The sequence below is a fragment of the Astyanax mexicanus genome, chromosome 16, assembly GCF_023375975.1.
Source record: "Astyanax mexicanus isolate ESR-SI-001 chromosome 16, AstMex3_surface, whole genome shotgun sequence".
NCBI classification, from domain to species: Eukaryota; Metazoa; Chordata; class Actinopteri; order Characiformes; family Acestrorhamphidae; genus Astyanax; species Astyanax mexicanus.
The window spans coordinates 31,435,273-31,455,962 of NC_064423.1; the positions used below are offsets into that span (position 1 = coordinate 31,435,273).

Genomic DNA, 20,690 nt, shown 5'->3' on the forward strand with positions numbered 1-20,690 from the left:
AGCTGTTTAAGGTGGAATATGGAGCTACACTTTTTCCATTAAACACTCAGTTAAACTTAATAACTCAACACATTACAATATTCTAGTTCAAAAAGCATGATAACTACCCTGAGAACATATAATACAGTAAAACGACCCTAATATGGTATAATACAGTTAAAAAAAAGGATCTAGTCAGGTAGGTGTATACCATATTGCACCATTATTACTGTCCCCTTCCCAAAAGTACAATACAAGTACCAGCGTTAAAAAAATATCATGATTTTATCCATGATTTAGTCAGAGAATATTATTGTGATTATACAATTATTTTAAGGATTCGCACTAATAGTACACTGATTATTTTATTCACATTTAAATACCTATTATCAATAGCTTAGTCTTAAGGAAGAATCGTAATTAACACACTATTCATCGTTGCTATTCAACACATTCTGTATCACAATAACTCAGCAGTTGTAAATAACAGCAGCGTTCTGCCCTGCAGTGCAGTGTTAAGGTACGGTGCTGTAGTGTGGCGTCTCCTCCAGAGGGAGCTGTGAGAGGAGAGCAGTGAGCCTCCAGCAGCAGAGCTGTTGAGTTCTCTCATGACATAATAGGATCTTGATGCTGGAGCTGAGAAGTCTGTTCATTACTATTTCACTTAGCCTGAAGATACAGAGAGTCAGATATTCACATCTAAATATAGAGTATATGAATTATATACAGCTTGTGTTACTGCTCCTAATTTATTTATTTATTTATTTTGTGGACGAAAATACATCCCTAAATGGAAAATGCAATTCTGAAAAAAAAACATTATTTCTTTCTTTTATTTTACTTTATTTTATTGCGGACCGTATGAACCAAACATTTTTCATGTTTATTTTTTCTGGTCAGTTTTGATTCATCATTGACCCATCTTTTTATGTTATTTGACATCTTTGTTTTTAGCTTATGTTTTCTATATTTATCTATATAGATAAGATGTATGATCTTATGTGATTGGGCAGTAATCAAAACATTCCAAAAAGGTGATATAAACAGGTAATTGTAATCACTGTTATTGACACTAGTAAAATAGTAGTTTAGATATCAGTATGTATGTATAGAGTAATTATTACAAGTCAAAGCCGAATTGCAGATATCTTAAATTAAATTATAGAAATCTAAAACTGCATATGTATAGCATACATTACCATTAAAACAAATTAAAATTACATTAGAAAGCTCTGTAAATAGCCTTCATGCTAGTCCTAATTAATTTAAAGATGTATGGATCTGGGCTATTTTCTAGTTAAAATTATAGAAAGACATATAGACCCATGTTGGACACCTTGGATGAATGTGTGAGTGAGTGAGTGAGTGAATGAATAGGTGTATAGGTGCTTGATTAAATGGTTGGAGTGGTAGATGGATAGATGAAGGATATATAAATAATAAGAATCATTTAAAATAGTATAAAGTGATGTGTACATGCATTAATTAAGTGGGTGAATGGATGAATAGAGGAATAAAGGGTGGATGAATCAAAGTGGAGACATAAAACATATGGCAGCATATGTGCACTAATGAAGTGGGAACATGGATGGATGAATAGATAGATGGATGAAGGGATAATTAATTAATTAATTAATTACTTACTATAGATAAATGGATAAATGGTCCATATGCTCGTGTAAATTGATTTATTGAACAAAAAAAAAAATATTTTCATAACAAAATATAATATATATTTATTTAAAATAGGTATATAATAGCTATAATTAGTCTAAATTAGGAAGAAATTTGTTGATTAAGTTGATTGAAATTTGATTAAGTTATATTTTAGTACATCTTATACTGCTATTCATCCTGTGCGTTTAAGCAATCATTTAATATACTTCCAGTACTGAGCAGCTTCTGCTGCAGTGTTTAAATTCACATTCATTGTACGTTCATTCCCCGCTGTTTCTATTTTAAGCTGTGATGTTGAAATGTCCTGGACTAATTTATCATATTTGTCTGAGAGGGCTTCTCTGCCCTTAACCCCACTCCGCTCTGGTCATGTGATTTAGGTCTGTGTCAGCTGAAGACCCTCCAGGCTGAATATCACAGCTTCCACTCAGTGATGCTCGAACAACAGAGCACAGAATAATACACACAAACAAGCTGTGGCCGAGAGAGAGAGAAAGAGGGAGAGGGAGAGAGAGAGAGAGGGGAAGAGAGAGACGGAGTAACAGAGATAAGTACAGCTGAAAGGTCATAAGTTTATGTGTGTTTCTGTAGAGGTGCTCTGCTCATTTAGTGAATCTGGAGAGGAAAAGAAAACGGGGTCAGATTTACTATCACCATCATCACCACTCTTCATCATCACTTTCGAGGCAGCTGTGGAGTCAGCAGTGAGTCAGATGAGGCAGCGAATGCTCACTCTTTAGAAGTTGTGATCTGTTTTTCTTAAACATTTTTGTTATTAGATATTCTGGAACAACATTAGATAGATAGATGCTGGATGCAGATCTCTGTAAAAAGCTGCTTTTGATTACATTCATTGTGAAGTACTGTAGAAATAAATTGTATTTTGCATTTAATTAAATAATTGAGTAAAGTGGACAAATACATAGATGGGTGGGTTTAAATGGTGAGGAGCTATTATACAGTGCTATAAAATTGCAGATCAAACAAATTAATTGATTAATAGATAAATTAATGAAAGAATATAGTTATTGAGTACATGAAAACTTGGATGGATGGATGGATGGATGGATGGAGAAGCCATTGAGTTGAAGTAAAAATGTGGCTTCAGAAATGCACTGATCAGATATATGGAGGGCTACATGGATGAATGAATGAATGAATGGGGAATACATTTGATGGATGGATCGATGCATTATATAAGTGAAAATATGGCTGCATGAATGTAGTGATGAAATTGATGGTGGGTATAAATGGATGGATGAATAAATGGTTTAATAAATGCACTGATCAGATGACTGAATGGATGTGTTAAAATCAAGTCAAATAAAAAAACATGATTAAATATGAATAAAATTGATGATGGGATGGATGAGTGACGAGTATATTAATATTGAAAATATAGCTGTATAAATTGATTAAAGTAGGTAAATGAATGAATTAATGGATGATAGATAAATGGTAAGAACTGTGGATGAATGATTAGTTAGAGAGGTAGATAGTTGGAAAAAGGGGGATATGTGTATGTTAAAAGGAAGTAAATCTAAAAAAAACTATAAATGCACTAATGATGTGGGTGGATGGAGGATAGGATGGATTGAATGGCTTGATAGATAGATAGATGTACGAATAGAAAGTTTAGGGATGAATGGGAGGATGGCTGGTGCGTGGATGGTGTTAGATGCATGAAATTGGAGTAAAATAGAGTATTGCTGCATAAATACAGTAGTAAAGTGGGTGAATGGATTAAGGGACGGACGAAAGATTAATTAATATGGATGGTTGGATGAGTGCATGAATGAATAATTACATAGGTAGGTGAGTAAAGGATTGATGGTAGGAGGATACAGGATAAATATTATGTATGAAAACATAGCTGCATAAACTTGTTAGGGATACATTGGTAGATTAATGGATGGATCCATGGATAAATGAATAAATGGGTGGATAAAATGATACAAATATGGTACAAATATGGCTTTTATCAAGCTTTATCAAGCTTTATCAAGTTCGCCGATGATACAACCGTGCTGGGTCTCATCACCAAAGGCGACGAGTCAGCATACAGAGAGGAGGTGCAGCGGCTGACAGACTGGTGTACAGTCAACAACCTTCACCTGAATGTGGACAAGACAAAGGAAATGGTTGTTGACTTCAGGAGAGCACAACACACCCACTCTCCACTCAACATCGACGGGTCCTCTGTGGAGATTGTTAAGAGCACCAAGTTCCTTGGTGTCCACTTAGCAGATAACCTCACCTGGACCCTGAACACCAGCTCTACAGCCAAGAAAGCCCAGCAGCATCTCTACTTCCTCCGGAAGCTGAGAAAGGCCCGTCTCCCTCCACCCATCCTCACACTCTTCTATAGAGGGACCATTGAGAGCATCCTAAGCAGCTGCATCACTGCCTGGTTTGGGACCTGCACCGTCTCTGACCGCAAGACCCTCCAGCGTATTGTGAGGACAGCTGAGAGGATCATCGGCGTCTCTCTCCCCTCCATCACGGACATTTACACCACCCGCAGCATCCGCAAAGCAACCAGCATTGTGAATGACCCCACTCATCCCTCACACGAACTGTTCTCCCTCCTGCCTTCGGGAAGAAGGTACCGCAGCATCCGGTCCAGCACCACCAGATTCTGCAACAGCTTCTACCCCCAAGCCATCAGACTCCTTAACTGCAGAGACTGAACTGATGGTTTTTTTGTACATGCACACACACTCTTACCCCACTTACCCCAGAAAATGGAAAGCACTAAAAACCCTACTACCTCACTGGACTCTATTGCACACTGTGTAATAGAGTAATTACTACCTCACCTGGTCCTTTTTGCACACTGCAAAATTTGCACACTGTCTTGTTATTTATTTATTATTCTTTTTCTGTATGGTGTTGTATTGTCTGTCTGCACTTTTGTACTGTTGCACTATTGTTCTGTCTACACTGTGTTTATGTGCACCATGGTCCTTGGAGGAAAGTTGTTTCGTTTCACTGTGTACTCTGTATATAGCTGAAATGACAATAAAAACCACTTTGACTTTGACTTTGACTTTTTAATATATGAGTATGGATGGTTAGATTTGGTTGGGTTGATAGATGGATGGACGGAGGAACAGATAAGACAGAGGATGCAGTAATAATGAATAGAAGTAGTACAGATATTGAAAGCCCTGATCAGATGTGTGGTCAGATGGAGGGATGGATGGATGGATGTGTGCAGTAATAACAGATATAGGTAAGGTATATTGGTACCACTTTAAAATAAGACTATCTTTGTAAAGGGTTTATAAATGGTTTACAATTAGTTTATTATTGGTAACTAATTAGGTTGTAAAAATCATTAACATTCAGTTATAACACAGTTATAACACAGTTATAACACAGTTATTACAATGACCTTGTGTTTACCAAATAGTGAACCCACAGCTTTTCATTGTTGCCCTTTTTATGTATGTGTTTTAACTGATTATTAATGGTTTTTAAGGCATTTCATTTATAAACCCTTTATAAATGTAGTCTTATTTTATTTGGTACCAGTATATTTGTATTTACTGAACCTCTAGCTGACTAATGCAGGATTCAGCAAACCCATCACTTGCTGACCCAGCAGCAGCACAGTCCAGTATAGCAGTGATGCCCTGCTGTCTGCAGTCACTGCACTGCAAACAGATAAAATGCTCACTGTTTTATTGATGGGAAGGTTGAATGAAGCCATCAAAGCAGTATAAAACCTCCTGCATATTTAAACTGGGGTTCAGCTGTGTCACAATGATGATGAGCTCAGTCTATAGAGTGGTCCACCCCTCCATCCATACACACATTCTCCATACGCTAACAATCTCATCATGTTAAAGACAATAGAACTTTATATCACAGCCCATAATACAGCCGTGCTCATGCTCACGCGTCTTCTTTAATATCTGAGAGTCTTCTTCAGCTGCTTTTGTGTCAAGCTACAGGGTGCCCTGATTGGAAGTGATTATGCATGCTGTTTCCTGCTGAAAGGACGGCTGTCCGAACAAATTGCCGTTAAAAAGCATGAAAGAGACCAACATCTGACGACTGGGATTTAACCCCATTCCCTCTGTTCACCCTGACAAAAAAAAAACACAGCAAAAAAAACAACAAAAGTTTTTGTGATCTTTTTTTTTTCTTAATTTCAGCAAAACATACAGCACAATATACTGTATAATGCAGTGCAGTGATACTACAGCTCTGGTAAAAATGAGACCTCTGGAATATAATCCAAGGAAGATGGATGATCACAAGCCATCAAACCAAGCTGACCTGCTTGATTTTTTGCACCAGAAGTGGCATAAAGTTATCCAAAAGCAGTGTGTAAGACAGGTGGAGGGGAACATGCTAATATGCATGAAAACTGTGATTAAAAACCAGGGTTATTCCACCAAATGTTAATTTTCTAAACTCTTAAAACTTTGTTAATAAGAACTTGTTTTCTTTGCATTATTTGAGGTCTGAAAGCTCTTCATTTGTTTTTGTTATTTTAGCCATTTCTCATTTCCTGCAAATAAATTCTCTAAATGACAATATTTTTAGTTGGATTTTGGGAGAAATGTTATTGTTGTTTTTTAGAATAAAACAACAATGTTAATTTTTCTCAAACATAAACCTATAAATAGCAAAATCAGAAAAACTGACTCAGAAACAAAAGGGATCTATTTTTTTCCAGAGCTGTATATTAGATTTATCCAGCAAACTTGTCAGTAGCATTTTCCCAAGCCTTTAAATTTGCTTCCTTAGTAGTATTTTTGGCAGGGGTAATTCCACCAATAATTCCACCACCAAACATACGGGAATCCAGATTCTATAAGTTCACGTTACAACTAAATTCATCATTCAAAAGAAAAATCACTTAAAAAGTACACTGGAATTAGAGTCCCCAAAATTGCCAACAAATACTTTTATTCAAAAGTTGCATAACTTGGGAAATTTCCAATACATGTGCAAAAAAGGTCCAGATATTCAATGAGAACAACAAATGCAAATAAATCTACATGTTACAAAGTATTTGACTGATTTGGAGTTGCTACATTTGACACAAGTCACATTTTAACATTACAATTTCACACTTAAAACAAACAGTAACATTATTATAAATAGCTCTTCTATATTGTAACAAATAGACTTGTTAACTTTGCTACTATTTGTAGTAATTTGAATGTATTTTTTTAAATAACATAACTAGTTGTCTGTAGAATCATTACATTAGATATAAAACATTTGGCAGGTTGTTAATATAAATCAGAAAATGTTCTTAATGGAAAAGTAAAGCAAATATTTGAGAATATTGTCAAACAATGTTTACCAACTTCTACACAAATTTATACAAATGTGCTATTTTATACATACATATACACAATAATAATACGACTGAAATAATCAGAAGCAAAGAAAAGAAGTAACATGTTTAACCCTTTGTTAAAAAAAAAAGAATTTAGCAAATATTCACAAAAGTACCAACATTAAAAAGTTTGGTAATACACACAGTACACACTAATACACACACTAATACATTACATATTGCAAGTGTGAGTTTTTTTATTAAAACATATGTTATGATTTCTTCCATTCAGAATTAATTTTAATAGCTTAATGTTAATTGTTAAAATCTTTTACAATGTTGATTAAAGTATTTATATGACTTTACCTTTTTTTCTTATTCTGATTTGACTGCTGATCAATTTAAGTAACATATGGGTGAGGTTTTAGACTGACAAGTTTCCTTATTACTACACAAGCTTTAACTATAAGAGTAAATTGATTCTTTGACCAAATTGAGACATTTAAAAGATTTTTAAAATACTAGGAATATGCATACAGAAATGTCCTGCAGAAAATGGCAAAAATTCTAAATTATTTATTTAATGACGAACAATAAAAAAACAAGCCAAAAACATTTGGGCGATTTAATGCAAGATTACTTGAAAAGATATGAAAAACACATTCAATATTCGGTAGTTGGCTCTTGGTCAAAGGTTTACTTTTTTTAAATTTTTTTATTGGTTTTGGACGAAAAATTAATTTGTTGCATTCCTTCTCGTAACCATTGCTAACTTTTACTAAAAAATGTAATACACTGTAACATGCAATATATGTTATATAGTCAAATAGTAAACTTTATTCAAGTCTAATTACATTTATGTTTAATCAGGTGTAATAAAATGACTATGTTTATTCATTTAAGTGCAGACTTAAATACTTAATAACTTGAGAGCAGCTTTATATTGACTGTACACCACAGTGGTCACTCATATAAGTTATATCATGAGTTAAACCATTGGAAAAAAAATGGTGTCTCTCAATGTTGTAGTCATTAAGTTTAAAAGGTTGTTTTAAATAAAAGCTATTACTCCTTATTGTGAATTTGAGTGGCTTAAGTATTTGATTTAGTTGTTTGAGATAATAATTCTGTGCAGCCTGTACTGACTGAGAAGTACAGTATTGAGCAAATGTTTTAGGCACCTGTTGGAATTTTAAGTAAAGAAAAAGCTTCTTATCTGTGAAGTAAGTGTTTATTAGCTCAGTAAAACACTAACTTAGCTTTACAATAAATACAAACAGCAAAATGCAGTACTGTTTTATCATCACTTAAAACATCTCCTATTCTCTCCCCATCCAAGTTTAATAGAGTTATTTCTAGTTCTCATCATATCAACACCTGGTTTGGTGAATCAAATCTTACTGATGTTAAATCAGGTGAGCTGCTGACGGAACTGAACATAATATACACATGCTGGCTGAGGAGCATCCAGGAGAAATCTGGAACTAGTCTTTGTTCTTCAGCTTGGCTCATAGGATATAACATACTTAGTTAAAAATTAGAAACTCTTGTTACTTTTTGCTGTTTTTATGTTTATTTGCATCTGTTTAAATTACATGTGGTGCTTTTTTTTCAGGTAAAAACACTCATATTGCTGAGATAAATCGATTAGTGTAATTTGCTTAGGTGACTAAAACTTTTGCGCAGTACTTTACATCTAATTAATATATAATTAAGTACTTTTTAAAGTAAATTCAGCTATACTGATTAAGCACTGATTAATAAGGTAAGCTTATTATTATTATTATTTCACAGTTTACAGCTACTACAAGTCTGTACCACAAACAGAACCCTCACAGAACAGCCCTCAGTCTGTATATAAATGCTTAATGATCATTTGATTATGAAGGGTTAATGGTAGTCCTGCTGCATTATTAATTGGTGTCTGGCGTTAGTGTGCTAAAGCTGGTCCGGCATGCCTAATTTCGAGGGTCTCGCCTCGCTGCTCACAGCTTTACATCCGTAATGCAAATGTCTAGAATAAACTGTTATTCTTTGATCAGTGTGATTTGTCACACATGAGCTGTTAGCTGTTAGCCGTGCCGCGTCCAGTGGCGATGGCCTGAAACGCTCTGAGCGGGCCACGAGCGGTGCCGGCTTCCCTCCACCGTCACGGGATTACAAGTGTTTGCTTAACCTCCTCACCCCTGTTTCTGTGCACGCCCAAACCCCTCTCTGGCACTGGAACTTCGGAGAGGCCGAGACGGCCCTCATCGTTACGCCGATTAGTTCACAAGCCGTCGAGCACGCCAGGAGGGAGCACGGGCCTTTGTTACAAACAGCCTCTCAGTGGAGAGTCAACTCCGCCATGGCCAGGCCGCACTGCGCTTGTACACCCAGACCTGAGCACGAGATTCGGCAAGTTTAGTTTTTTTGTTTTATTCTGTCTGTTAATCACTTTAGATTAGATCATACATCAATGTATATAAGTCACTCATGAGTTAAACCAGCTCTACTAATGCATCACTGTGATGTAATGTGAGATAAGGAATGTCCAAAGAATCAATTGCTTCTGGCGTTTGAATCTTTTTTAATAACAGGTATATTAAAAAATTGGCAGTTCAGTCCGTGTAAGACGCCCTGTCCCCAAGAAACCCCTAGAATTTAAAGCTTATTGTAAGATTAATCACAGAGTAAACGATATTTCTCAAAGAAATTACTCTGTGCATAATAAAAGAATCAAAACCAGAATGGTAGAAAATTAAAGTAAACACTTCGTCAACAAATATAATTAACATTTTGAACAAATTATTGAACAATTTGAACAAATATTTACAATAGTTAACAATATACACATTGATCTTAATGATCATTAATAGAGTTCAGAAGCAAATAGAAGGAAACCAACCGTTTCACCCCACTCTTGGCCACATTTTAATTTAGCAAAATTTCTTACATTTATGAAAAAGAAAATAGAACTAAGCTTAAAACCAAATGTTTCAGTTTACCAGTTCTCAGTTTTTTTTAGTATCATTTGCCAATTTTGCCAAATTTGCCAAATGTTTCAAAATGTATCACTTTGCTAATATAGATATTGTCATACTTCGTCCTACAGTAAATAATATTTTACCACTGATTATATGTGCGTTAGAGATGTACACTGTACCCTAGTAAATAAAATGTACGGAATGTAGAAAGAAATGTAAAATGAAGTGAATATTTTTTTTTTTTTAAGCACAGTTACTGTTTTTTTTTTGTTTAATATACATTGTACTAATATAATTCAGCTGGCAGATTAACAGCATATAAAGGGAAGATAAGAATACTGGTAAAAAATGCCTTTTCACGTTCTTTTTAAATATATATAAAAGCAGGCCTGTCACAATAATTATATTGTCGCCTTTTTGTACGATATATAGACACAGCCTCAATAAACTGACTGATCAAGGAAGGACCCATTATGTCAATGAGCAAGTAAGTCAACTTTGTTTGAAAACACAGGTTTTATATTATTTGATTATTTTATTTATATAAGATAGTATATAGGTCATAATAATTATGTAATTGACTTATATAATTGTATAATATATAGAATTGAACACAGTCATTCTTGTCATTTAGAGTCTAGGTTGTATTCAGCGAGAAGATCACATTAGTGTGACTTTGTTTGTTTAAAAACATTGATTACGTTCTATTTATTTTATTGTTTTAAGGATATAAAAAAATATAATTTATTAAAAACATGTAAAGTTCATTACTCTTGAAACCTATGTAACCATATTTTGTTGCTATTGACTTATTATTTTAGAAGCATAAAACATTTTAACGTTGTCTTAACATGAAAATAATATCGTTTATTGCAATTATATCTCACAAAATATATCATCCTCACAAAAATAGTTATCGTGACATGCCTATATAAAATTCTAAAATGATTTAAGACCAACAACCAGTATTTCCTGTTTTTAACTAGTAAAATGGAGAAAAGGAATGGTCCAGCGCGATCAGTGAGCCGGAACCGTCTCAGCAGTGTGTTCAGATTGTTTTTGAGTCTGTGGCATCCAGGCCAACAAAGGGAGCAACTAAACAAAAGGAATATTTAGAAATATTTGGAAAGATTTGGGACAAGGGAACAAAAGAAGGCTTAATGCAGATTCTTTAACACTGAAGAGAGAGAAAAAGAGAGAGAGAGAATTCACTGAAAAGAGAAAGAGAGGGAGAAAGAGAGAGAGAGAACCAGAATATTTTAAACTACTTTGCAGTATGATGAACTCATTTCACTATACAGGGAGTTCATGCAGTTCATCATTCAAACTTAATAAAGATTAATATATAAATGTTCTAGCATATCTTTTTAACTTTCACCAGTTTTACTAGTGTTTACTAATGATATAATTTAACAATAAAACAATCATAAAGCTTATGAAGCTCATATACAAAAACACACAAACAACTAGAGGTGGGTGATTTGGCTCTAAAGTAATATTACGATATTTTATGGTATTTCCACGATAACGATACTCTTGGCGATAAGACAAAACACTGAATAAAAAAAATATGTCAAGAATACACTGCTACAACAAATTATTGCATATGATATGATATGGTACACCTCTACCTGAGATATTAAAAAAATACAAGAATTTTATTAGATTTGTAACAAAAGTCAATCCAGATCCAGAATATCATGATACTAATAATACTAATAATGCACTCCAAATATCTCCATATATCCAGGATTAAAGTAAAATAAATGATAACGGATAGATCTAATCTGTCTCTAGTAGATATATATATATAATGGCACATAAGAACAGTGTGAATTTTTGTTTTTCTCTTTTGCTAAAAAACGCAAAAAAAAAAATTGTACCCTGATGTGATAATTATGGGTGGGTGATATGGCACCATATTTCAGGATATAATATCGTTCACGATATTAAAATTTTTTTGCGATAGTATTGTTTACAATACGATATGGCACACCCGTACAAACAACAAATAGAAACAAACAAGTATAGTCATACTGCCACAGAATAGTGTTTTACAATTGTTGATCAATCAATATCATAATTTCATCAATATTTAAACAAACTAATTTTACACAGTTTAATTATAGCATAATTAACATATTCAGAATGAAGAAGTAATATAACATTTGGAAGATAACCTCGATATATAATCAATGTCCTTTCAGGAGAAAAACATACCAGTATGTATTTTTCCAGCTAATCTACAGCCCTGTTATTCCACACAATCACACGCTTTTACAAGTCAGAACATTTCTGATTGCATCATTTTCCGTGAATAAAGTGGAAGGTATTTGTTGCAGTGCTGAATCTGTAGCTGAGCGTCTCTCTGAATAGAGCTGATGTTTGGCATTAAGGTCATTTATCAGTTTGTGTAATAAGACTGACAGAGGGAGTGGACGTCTGTGAAATCCCCCACTGAATGAAACTGGTTAGAAATCTCAGTCTCCTGTGGGAACTTATTATTATTACTGACTTATTATTATATCAAATATATCAAATGTTTTTAACAGAACATAAAAAGTTTATAACCACACCCAAGGGCGTAGGAGCGGGCTTGATATTGGGGGGGGGGGGGACACATTTGCTAATATGAACCAAAGCCCACCCAATAGTTTCCTAGAACAACATTTGTGGAACTATTTTTTATCACAAATAATCTTTTTTTTTTTTTTTTTATTATAAGTTAACATCCAAGAAAAGGTGACTTTACAACCTAAACATGTTACTCCACGTTACAGTTAGTGTTGTTAGAAAACAAATATGCATGCAATGTCTGAATAGTATACACATCACAAAAACTGATCAGTTATCACCTAATATTTAAAATAATATAACATATTAGGTAGTAAAGTAAGTGGTGGTATGATGTGTTTAATACACTGCTGATATACATAATGATTAATTTAGTCTCCATAGGGGGCTAAAGGATTTTAACAGGTAAACTCAGTAAAGGACTGTTTATAAGATGATCAGTTCAATCTGATGGAAAACACAATTTTGGGGCAGTGATCAGGATTAAGAAACTGCTTTAAACTACCAACATTACCCAGTGTTGTACTAAATTCTAGCTATCCCCTACATCCAGCTTCTAGATAACTAGTTAGCTAAATTAATTTTCGTTCATTATAGCTCACAGTAAGTCCTGTAATCCTAAATTAATAAACACAGTTTGAAAATGAAACAGTGATTAGCTGATCAGGTACAGGTCAAGTTGAACATTACATATACAGTTTTTTTTTCTTTAACCTTGACTCCCAATCTAGCTAATTCCAAAGTTAAGCTAACTGACTATACAGCTAGAGTTTATTAATCACAGTGGGTTTAATCTGTGTGCCGATTCAGAGACATGTATTTTTAACCAGCTATCAGAAACATATCATCACAGTTTACATGATTAGATACCATTACCTTTCTTTTAGAAATAAAAATCCCCGTATATCCAGATCTTAAAATCAGCTGCACCAATCTCACAGCGAGGGAGGGGCTTTCCCCCCCTCCCCCCACAAACACACTGACACCTCCGCACGCTGCAAAAACAGCAAGCTGATTGGCTGTTTCTCCTGAGAGGCGGAACTTAATTCCTGAACCGGCTCCGTGATTGGTCCGGTCTGTCTCCTCATTAATAGTACTGCTGAGCTGAGCGAAACAATGTCATTTTTGGGGGGGACAAATCCACCTGTTTCTAATATTGGGTGGGATGGATGACCACACCTCACTTCATTAGCTGTATTGTGTTGCTTACACTGACGGCTGTCACTTACTCGAGTAAAACATACTTTAATTATATTATTTCTCATTTTATATATATGTATATTATCAATAAACCTGAAAGGTGCCAACTTTATGGGAGAAAGAAAATCCGTTCATGACTGTCAATAGAAGTTTTATTCCAAGCATTTCTGAGCATTTCTATTGGTCCATTTAGCTTGACATGAAAATGATGTGTATATTTCTAAACTGTAATTTTTTTGTACTTTACTTATTTATATTTTATGAATTTTGCCTTTCATTAATATCTAAACTATTTTAAATGAATGGGAATTTAATTGGCTGAAAATTTTAACCAGCAGTAAGCAGCTAATAAGGAGTATGTGAGAATCTTCTAATAATTTTTTTAATACATTTCAGATTTATATTGCTATCTAGGAAACCACTATGAGCTTTAAATGTGTATATATATTTTTTTCTTTAAAATAAAACATTTCAATGATTTATTCTTTACATTAATGACAGAATATGTAATTATCTTAATAAATGTATCTTCATAAAAAGTGCATTGTGATTTTGTTTATATTACTAATATTATACGGGTAACGTTATGTTTTGTTACCAGAACAAATCCTGGTTCAAATTGGTAGAAGTATATAAATAAACAATTGTGTTAAAAAAAAAAAACACTATATTGAATTGAATAAATGTTGTATTGTAAAAATTACAAGCATTATCAAAAATAAGAATTAGATAAATATTGAAATCTAAAATAATTGCTTTACAGTATTTGCTATTTAAGGTTTAATTATTTATTTATATATTTATAAAATCAGTATAAATCATACAGTTCATAGACAGGCAAACGTAGTTCTGTTTTTTTAATGAACAGTCTTTAACATTTTAATAAACAGTAATAAATAAAGCAGCTTTAAATAAAGTGTTCTTACCCTGAGCTTCCTGTTCTCCTATTAAGTAGAAGATCCTTTTGTCTTGCTTTAAAGTCGAGTGCGGGATGTTCTTGTCCAGCCTTCTTTTCACCGGCCGCGTCCTAAAACTGACCACTGAGAGCTTCAGCAGAGCTGTGTGGAGAATAATTAAATAAAGAGGTTATAAAGGAATATTAAATAATCATGTTTGTTAAAGAGATGCATATATGATTGACCCTTTTTTAATGGTTTTATGAGGTCAGTGTAAAGGTTCTTTTACATATAAGTTTTTTTTTATGGAAACAAAAATGGTTCTTCGGTTCTTTTGTTACGTCAATCAAAGAACGTTTTGGAACTTCTTCATTTTTAAGACATAAAAAATGTAAAGTATAAAAAAATGAATATACAGATCATGTTTAGTGCAAAAAATAAAGGTACCAGTATAGTTTTTTTGGAGGAAATGCTTAAGGGAAACAATTTGGCGAAACAAACGTCTTTTAGTTGACTGTAAATAATGTGTACATTTGTATGAGGTCTACAGAACCTCCCTATAAACAATCATTCTATATCAATTATGTGTTGTTCTTTATGCCTTTAATGTCCTCACCAATAAAAAAGCAATGAAATATAAAAACAAAATTAGGAATTTTAGTTTAATAATAAAAACTATTGACTTTTTTTTAAAGACCATGGAGATCTTCAAATATACAATTCTATTGAATAAATTGAGATGATACTTAGTGATAAAAGCAGTGAAAGCCATATATACAAATGCACACGTATCATAATAAAAGTGCATGTTGATGAATGCATGAAATCCTCTGAAACTATAATGCGCTGAAAACAATATGCATACCTTTGAACATCATACCACCAAAAATGATTAACTTGTGTGGAGAACTACTGACAGACAATTTCTAATGGATTTTGTTGTTCAGCAGCTTCTTCAATAAGATTTAGTCTCTATTAAAAGACTGAGCAGATGTTAAATAGTTAAACCATACATATGAGCCAACAACCATGTAGGAACCTTGAACCATGTAGGAACTGTGAATTAATTAGAAAATTCTGAACATGGTAGCATGTTCTGTTTTCTGCTGGATCTTGTAGATTAAAAAAAAATAATTATTTAATGGTCAATTTAGATTTTTTGTGTGTGTTTTTTTATAATTAATTCTAATAGTAAAACCCCAACTGGGCTGCTCAAAAAAAAGTTTTATAAAAGTTAAGGTTTCCTTTTAAAAACACAACTGCAAGGTAATAAAATAAATAAATATATTTCCAGCTGATCCTTGTAGATAGATTAGTCACAGTGCAAATTGATTTTACATATAATAAAATATTTTAGATACTTAACCAAAACAATACATCAGTCCAGTCTTTATAAGAAAGCAAGCTCTTTGAAAATCTTCTCTTAACCCCTGAATTGGTTTCTCTGAGTAAACACTGTGCACTAAACACAGTTGACTGGAAAAGCTGGAAAGTTTTGGAAAAATCTGAAAGAAGGGAAGAGGTTTCTTACAGTGACCTCCGTGCCTCAAAGGGTTAAAATGAGTACAGACTTCTTCGGAGAAAATATATATAAACCGGCTGATATTCGTTGTTACAGACCCTGTGTAATTGTATCAGTCATAATGAAAGATTGCGTGACAGCGATTGTAAAGAGAGCGAGGTCCTTTAAGGTAAAACTGAGCACCGCACTGCGCATGCGCTGGGCTGGGAGCTTGTGTACCAAAAGAGATTTGGAGGTTAACCCCAATGTGTGAGGGTTAAAAATGGACCATTACATCCCAAGCTCCTTTCTAATCCTTTTCCAGCGGAGGTGTTTCCAAGAGGCCATCATCTTCTACTTCTCCTTCTCCTTCTCATTCTTCAGGAGTCCCACAGGCTAGCAGTGACTGAAGCGCTGCCAGGTTTACTAATGGAACAGGACAGGGGGGAGGTCAGCAGGATCTGCTTCAGGGATTCTTTTCTGTTGCAGAATTTTTGGAATTTTTACTTATTTCACTTTTTATGGACTGATCTTGAACCACTCCTCAGCTCTTATTGTTATGTGTTTAAATTCACAGATAAATCATAACATTAAAACCACTGATGTGAGGTGAAGCAATTATCATTAATTATCTGTTTCCAGTGGCTGTAAACTGTTTTTAGCAAAAGAAAAATTCCCACTGCTCTCATTTTCCATTATATATCTACTAGATTCTAGATTATATCTGTACAGTATCATTTATTTTACTTTAATCCTGGATATATGAAGATATTTGAAGGGAGTGCATTATTAGTATCATGACATTCTGGATCATTCACTTCTGTTACAAATCTGATCAAATTCTTGTATCTCAGTAAGGGATGTGTCATATCATATTGTATGCAATAATAAAAAATAATTTTGATTTTGTTGCAGTAGTGTATTCTTTAAATATTTTTTTTATTCAGTGTTTTGTCATATCGTCAAAAGATCATTATCGCGACAATATCATGAAATATCAGGATATTATTTTAGGGCCGTATCCCCCACCCCTACACGGCAGCACATGGTCTCCTGCAGTATCTTGTAAAAACATTATTAATGAGCAATTTAGTTTTTTGTGTTTATTTTTAATAATAATACCTAAACTTCCTAAACAAATCTATCCCCAATCCACCATCAGTCTTCAGGAGAGTAGAAAGTATTTCAGAAAAACAGAGAATTTCTTCTTAAATGTCAGATTTACTGATATTTAGAAAAAGTACAAACCTTTCAACTAAACCAGATTTTAGTGATTTTTTAGGCTCAAGATCAAAGGCCTTTTCTGATTAGGTTTCGCTGGGTAACGTGGGTAAAATCACCTTTTTTGGTAGTGTGAAAAGATCTTTTTTAGGACTAATCTTAAAACACTCCTCATTCCTCTTATTGTTTAAATCCACAGATGATTCATAACGTTAAAACCACTGAGTTGAGGTGAAGCAAAAAACATTAATTATCTGTTTCCATTCCACTGTCAAGGGGTGGAAATACATACTATATTGAACAGCAAGTGAACAGTCAGTTCTGGAGTTGGAAGCAGAAAAACAGGAAAGCGTGGAAATCTGAGACTCTTTTCGGGGTGTTCCTGGCACGCAGTAGTCAGAATTTACCAAAGCACTTAATGAAAGGACAAAGAGTAAACCTGAGACAGGGTCATGGGTCCAGGACCAGGGTGCTCTGATTCACCTCACAATTTACCCCATCCAGCATTTAGAGCTCTTTAACAGAATCAACAGTGAATTAATTTAGTGAAAGATGAATCAATGTTGACATCACTACATTATTTCATCCTCTATCTTTTCAACATTTAGAAAACTATAGATTACATTCACATTACCTCCTTCCTTGTAAATAAACAACATATGGTAAACTCGGAAACTTTTTCTTGCTAAAACAAAACATTTTCATGATGTAATTGATTTAGTATGATAACACAATTGTTCGCAAATGTCACTTTCTAGTTTGTTGTTTTCTATTTTTAACATTAAAATGTTCATATTTAAAGCAGTTTTGTCTTGTCATTAAAATATAAGAATGCTAATAAAATCATAAGTGTAATGTTGATTTTTAAATATTTTTGTAAGCTTTTTTTAACAACCATTTAACGTTAAAAAAAAATTAACATTGAAAATACAATTGACATTATTTCAACCTCATTTCAATTGTGAAAGTCAGTCATTTGTCAGCTGGAAGGATTTCCTTCTAATGTTTTGGTGCCGAATTTAACAGTGGGTTTTGTGGAGTCGGTGCCTCGTTGGGTCAAAGCTGTTTTGGCAAGATGGGAAGAATCTATACCCTAGTAGACAGATGAATTTAATGTTTTGTCTGATTATTGTGTTTGTAATGTATTCACTTTTATATATTTACAGTACCAATCAAATTTCTGGACACAACTTTTCTCATTTAATGTGTTTTCTTTCTTTTCATGATTTTTTTACAGTGTAAATTTAATATTGTAGACTATATTAAAGCTATACGGTAATAAATGTCAAATTGTTCTGTCAACAAAAAGTGTTAAACAAATCAGAATATGTTTTATACTTTAGATTCTGGAATAGTTTTCTCAGTGTCTTGAAGGAGTTCATGGAGGTGCTGAACAATATTGCTTTTCTTTCATGCTGTGAAGCTCCAGCTCATCCTAAATCACCGCAAATCACCATCTCAGTTCATCAGGTTTAGATTAGGGGATTGGTCAGGTGGAGGACAAACACTTTTTTTACTGTTTACTGCATAATTTAATATGTGTCCCTTATTTGTTTTAAAGTCTTTAATATTAATATACAATGTAGAAAATAAATTACATTTAGAAATAAAGAAAATCATTGAATGAGAAGGTGAAGGTGTCCAAACGCTTCACTGGTATTGTATATACTACTTTTCTAATATATTAAGAATGACATTTTTTAAAGAACCATACGTGTTTGTTTATTTCGTATATAAAACGTTTAACATGGTGAAGAACAGTGGTTCGTTTTGTTGGTATGGTTTCATATATGACAATTTCTGGCCCCAGTGTACAGGTACAAGCATTACTATATAATTTACAGTCTTGGTTTCATACATTTAAATGCTTAAAGTGTCTAAGTAGATTTCTGAAGGCGTCACAACCTCACCGAAGAGAAGCGTTCCAATGGCTTTATTATTAAAAGTGTTGCTTGGTGAGTGTTGAAATTTGTGTCTGTTTTCAGTCTGTTTATGTGTTTCTTCAGAGTACCCATTGTTAGTTAAGGATGTAAACCTTGTTCACGGGGGCTCTGAATAACGGATTACATGCAGTTTTGTTATCAGTGACCTGAAAGGGAAGTTGTTCAGCGTGCAGCAGTAGTAACCTCTGAACCCCAGTATTCACTCACCCCCTCACAGTGAAGGGGGCTGTTTCCAGCCTTTACAAAGTGCTGGATTCAGAAGCTTTCTGCTAGTCTAGCAACAGACATTTAGGAAGATGGGAGGAAGAAGAGCAGATTGGATGTGTGTGTGTGTGTGTGTGTGTCTGTGCGTGTGTGTGTGTATATATTATTAGTCTTAAGTACATCAGTGACTTGTATTTCTTGATTTATATAAATATATACATATACATTGTGTTTGTGTGTTTGTGCTTGTATGCATCAGTAAATCAGTGATCTTTAATTATGCTCTTATTTCGTAAGTTGTTTCTACTTATCGCATCAGTAGCCTCATGCAATATAGTGTAGTGTAAGGAACTAAATACTAGATAATCTATGCGCTACTACGTGTTCCTGTTAAAATTATGTTTCACCATAAGTTATATGTATATAAACCATTTAATACAAATGTTTGGGTGCCATACATAGACTTGTTCTATATATAACATTAACCCAAATAACATTATTCTAAAAACGCTCTATTTTAAGACATTTGGAGCATTTCTATCAGTTGCATATAACTTTCACATTTACATTGTAAGTTAAATATATGGACATACAATTTATTTTCTGTGAAATATGTGTATAAAAAGTTTATTTTATGTCAAAAACGATGTAATGTGTGAGCTGAGCTAAACATGTTGAGACAAACCATAAACTTGAATGTAGAATTAATATATGAAGTATACATAGCCTAGTAGACGGGGATACTCAACAACAAAAGTGGAACTAATCTGTTAATTTATGTATTTATTTATTTCGATTTTTCAACCGTTTTTATTTTTATTTTTGTATGTGTATGGCTAAATACATTATTTATGTTTATACGTTTTTATATATTTATATATTTATTTAAAAATACTCCGCAGTTTATTAACCTGGTGTTTTATGATTTTTACAGTCCTGCCGCACACGAGTTTGTATATAATTAAAACAATTAAATAGTCTTTTAGGTTAATTTAAACCTTTGCATTTAGCATCATGTATATCTCTCCTTCACAAAACTCCTGAGAAAAAGAGTGCTGAACTTTTCTTTAGTACTGAAATTACTGAAACATTTAAATGTGTGATGTGTGTTCAGCGCTATATTCTCGGCTTATTATATTCATATAGGCCTCTATTTTCAGGCGAGAAAGAACCGCCGTGGCCATGTAGAATTTCTTAGAATTAATAGTAAAGATGAGAGAAAGATCT

The 20,690-nt window shown here is 33.5% G+C and overlaps 1 protein-coding gene across 3 annotated transcripts in view; it reads left to right on the top strand.

Annotated features, from left to right (window-relative positions):
• acyp2 (acylphosphatase 2, muscle type) overlaps positions 1-20,690 on the top strand; it is an 86,511-nt gene that overhangs the window by 35,825 nt on the left and 29,996 nt on the right. The window contains exons 1-2 of one of the 3 annotated variants that reach the window (XM_049465448.1): positions 9,043-9,355; positions 10,357-10,411. The exons of the other annotated variants lie outside the window; for them this stretch is intronic. Of the exons in view, the coding sequence (XP_049321405.1) occupies positions 9,306-9,355; positions 10,357-10,411 (105 nt within the window). The 5' untranslated portion in view covers positions 9,043-9,305. Of the gene's footprint in view, positions 1-9,042; positions 9,356-10,356; positions 10,412-20,690 lie in introns of those variants that run through there. 3 annotated transcript variants of the gene reach the window in all.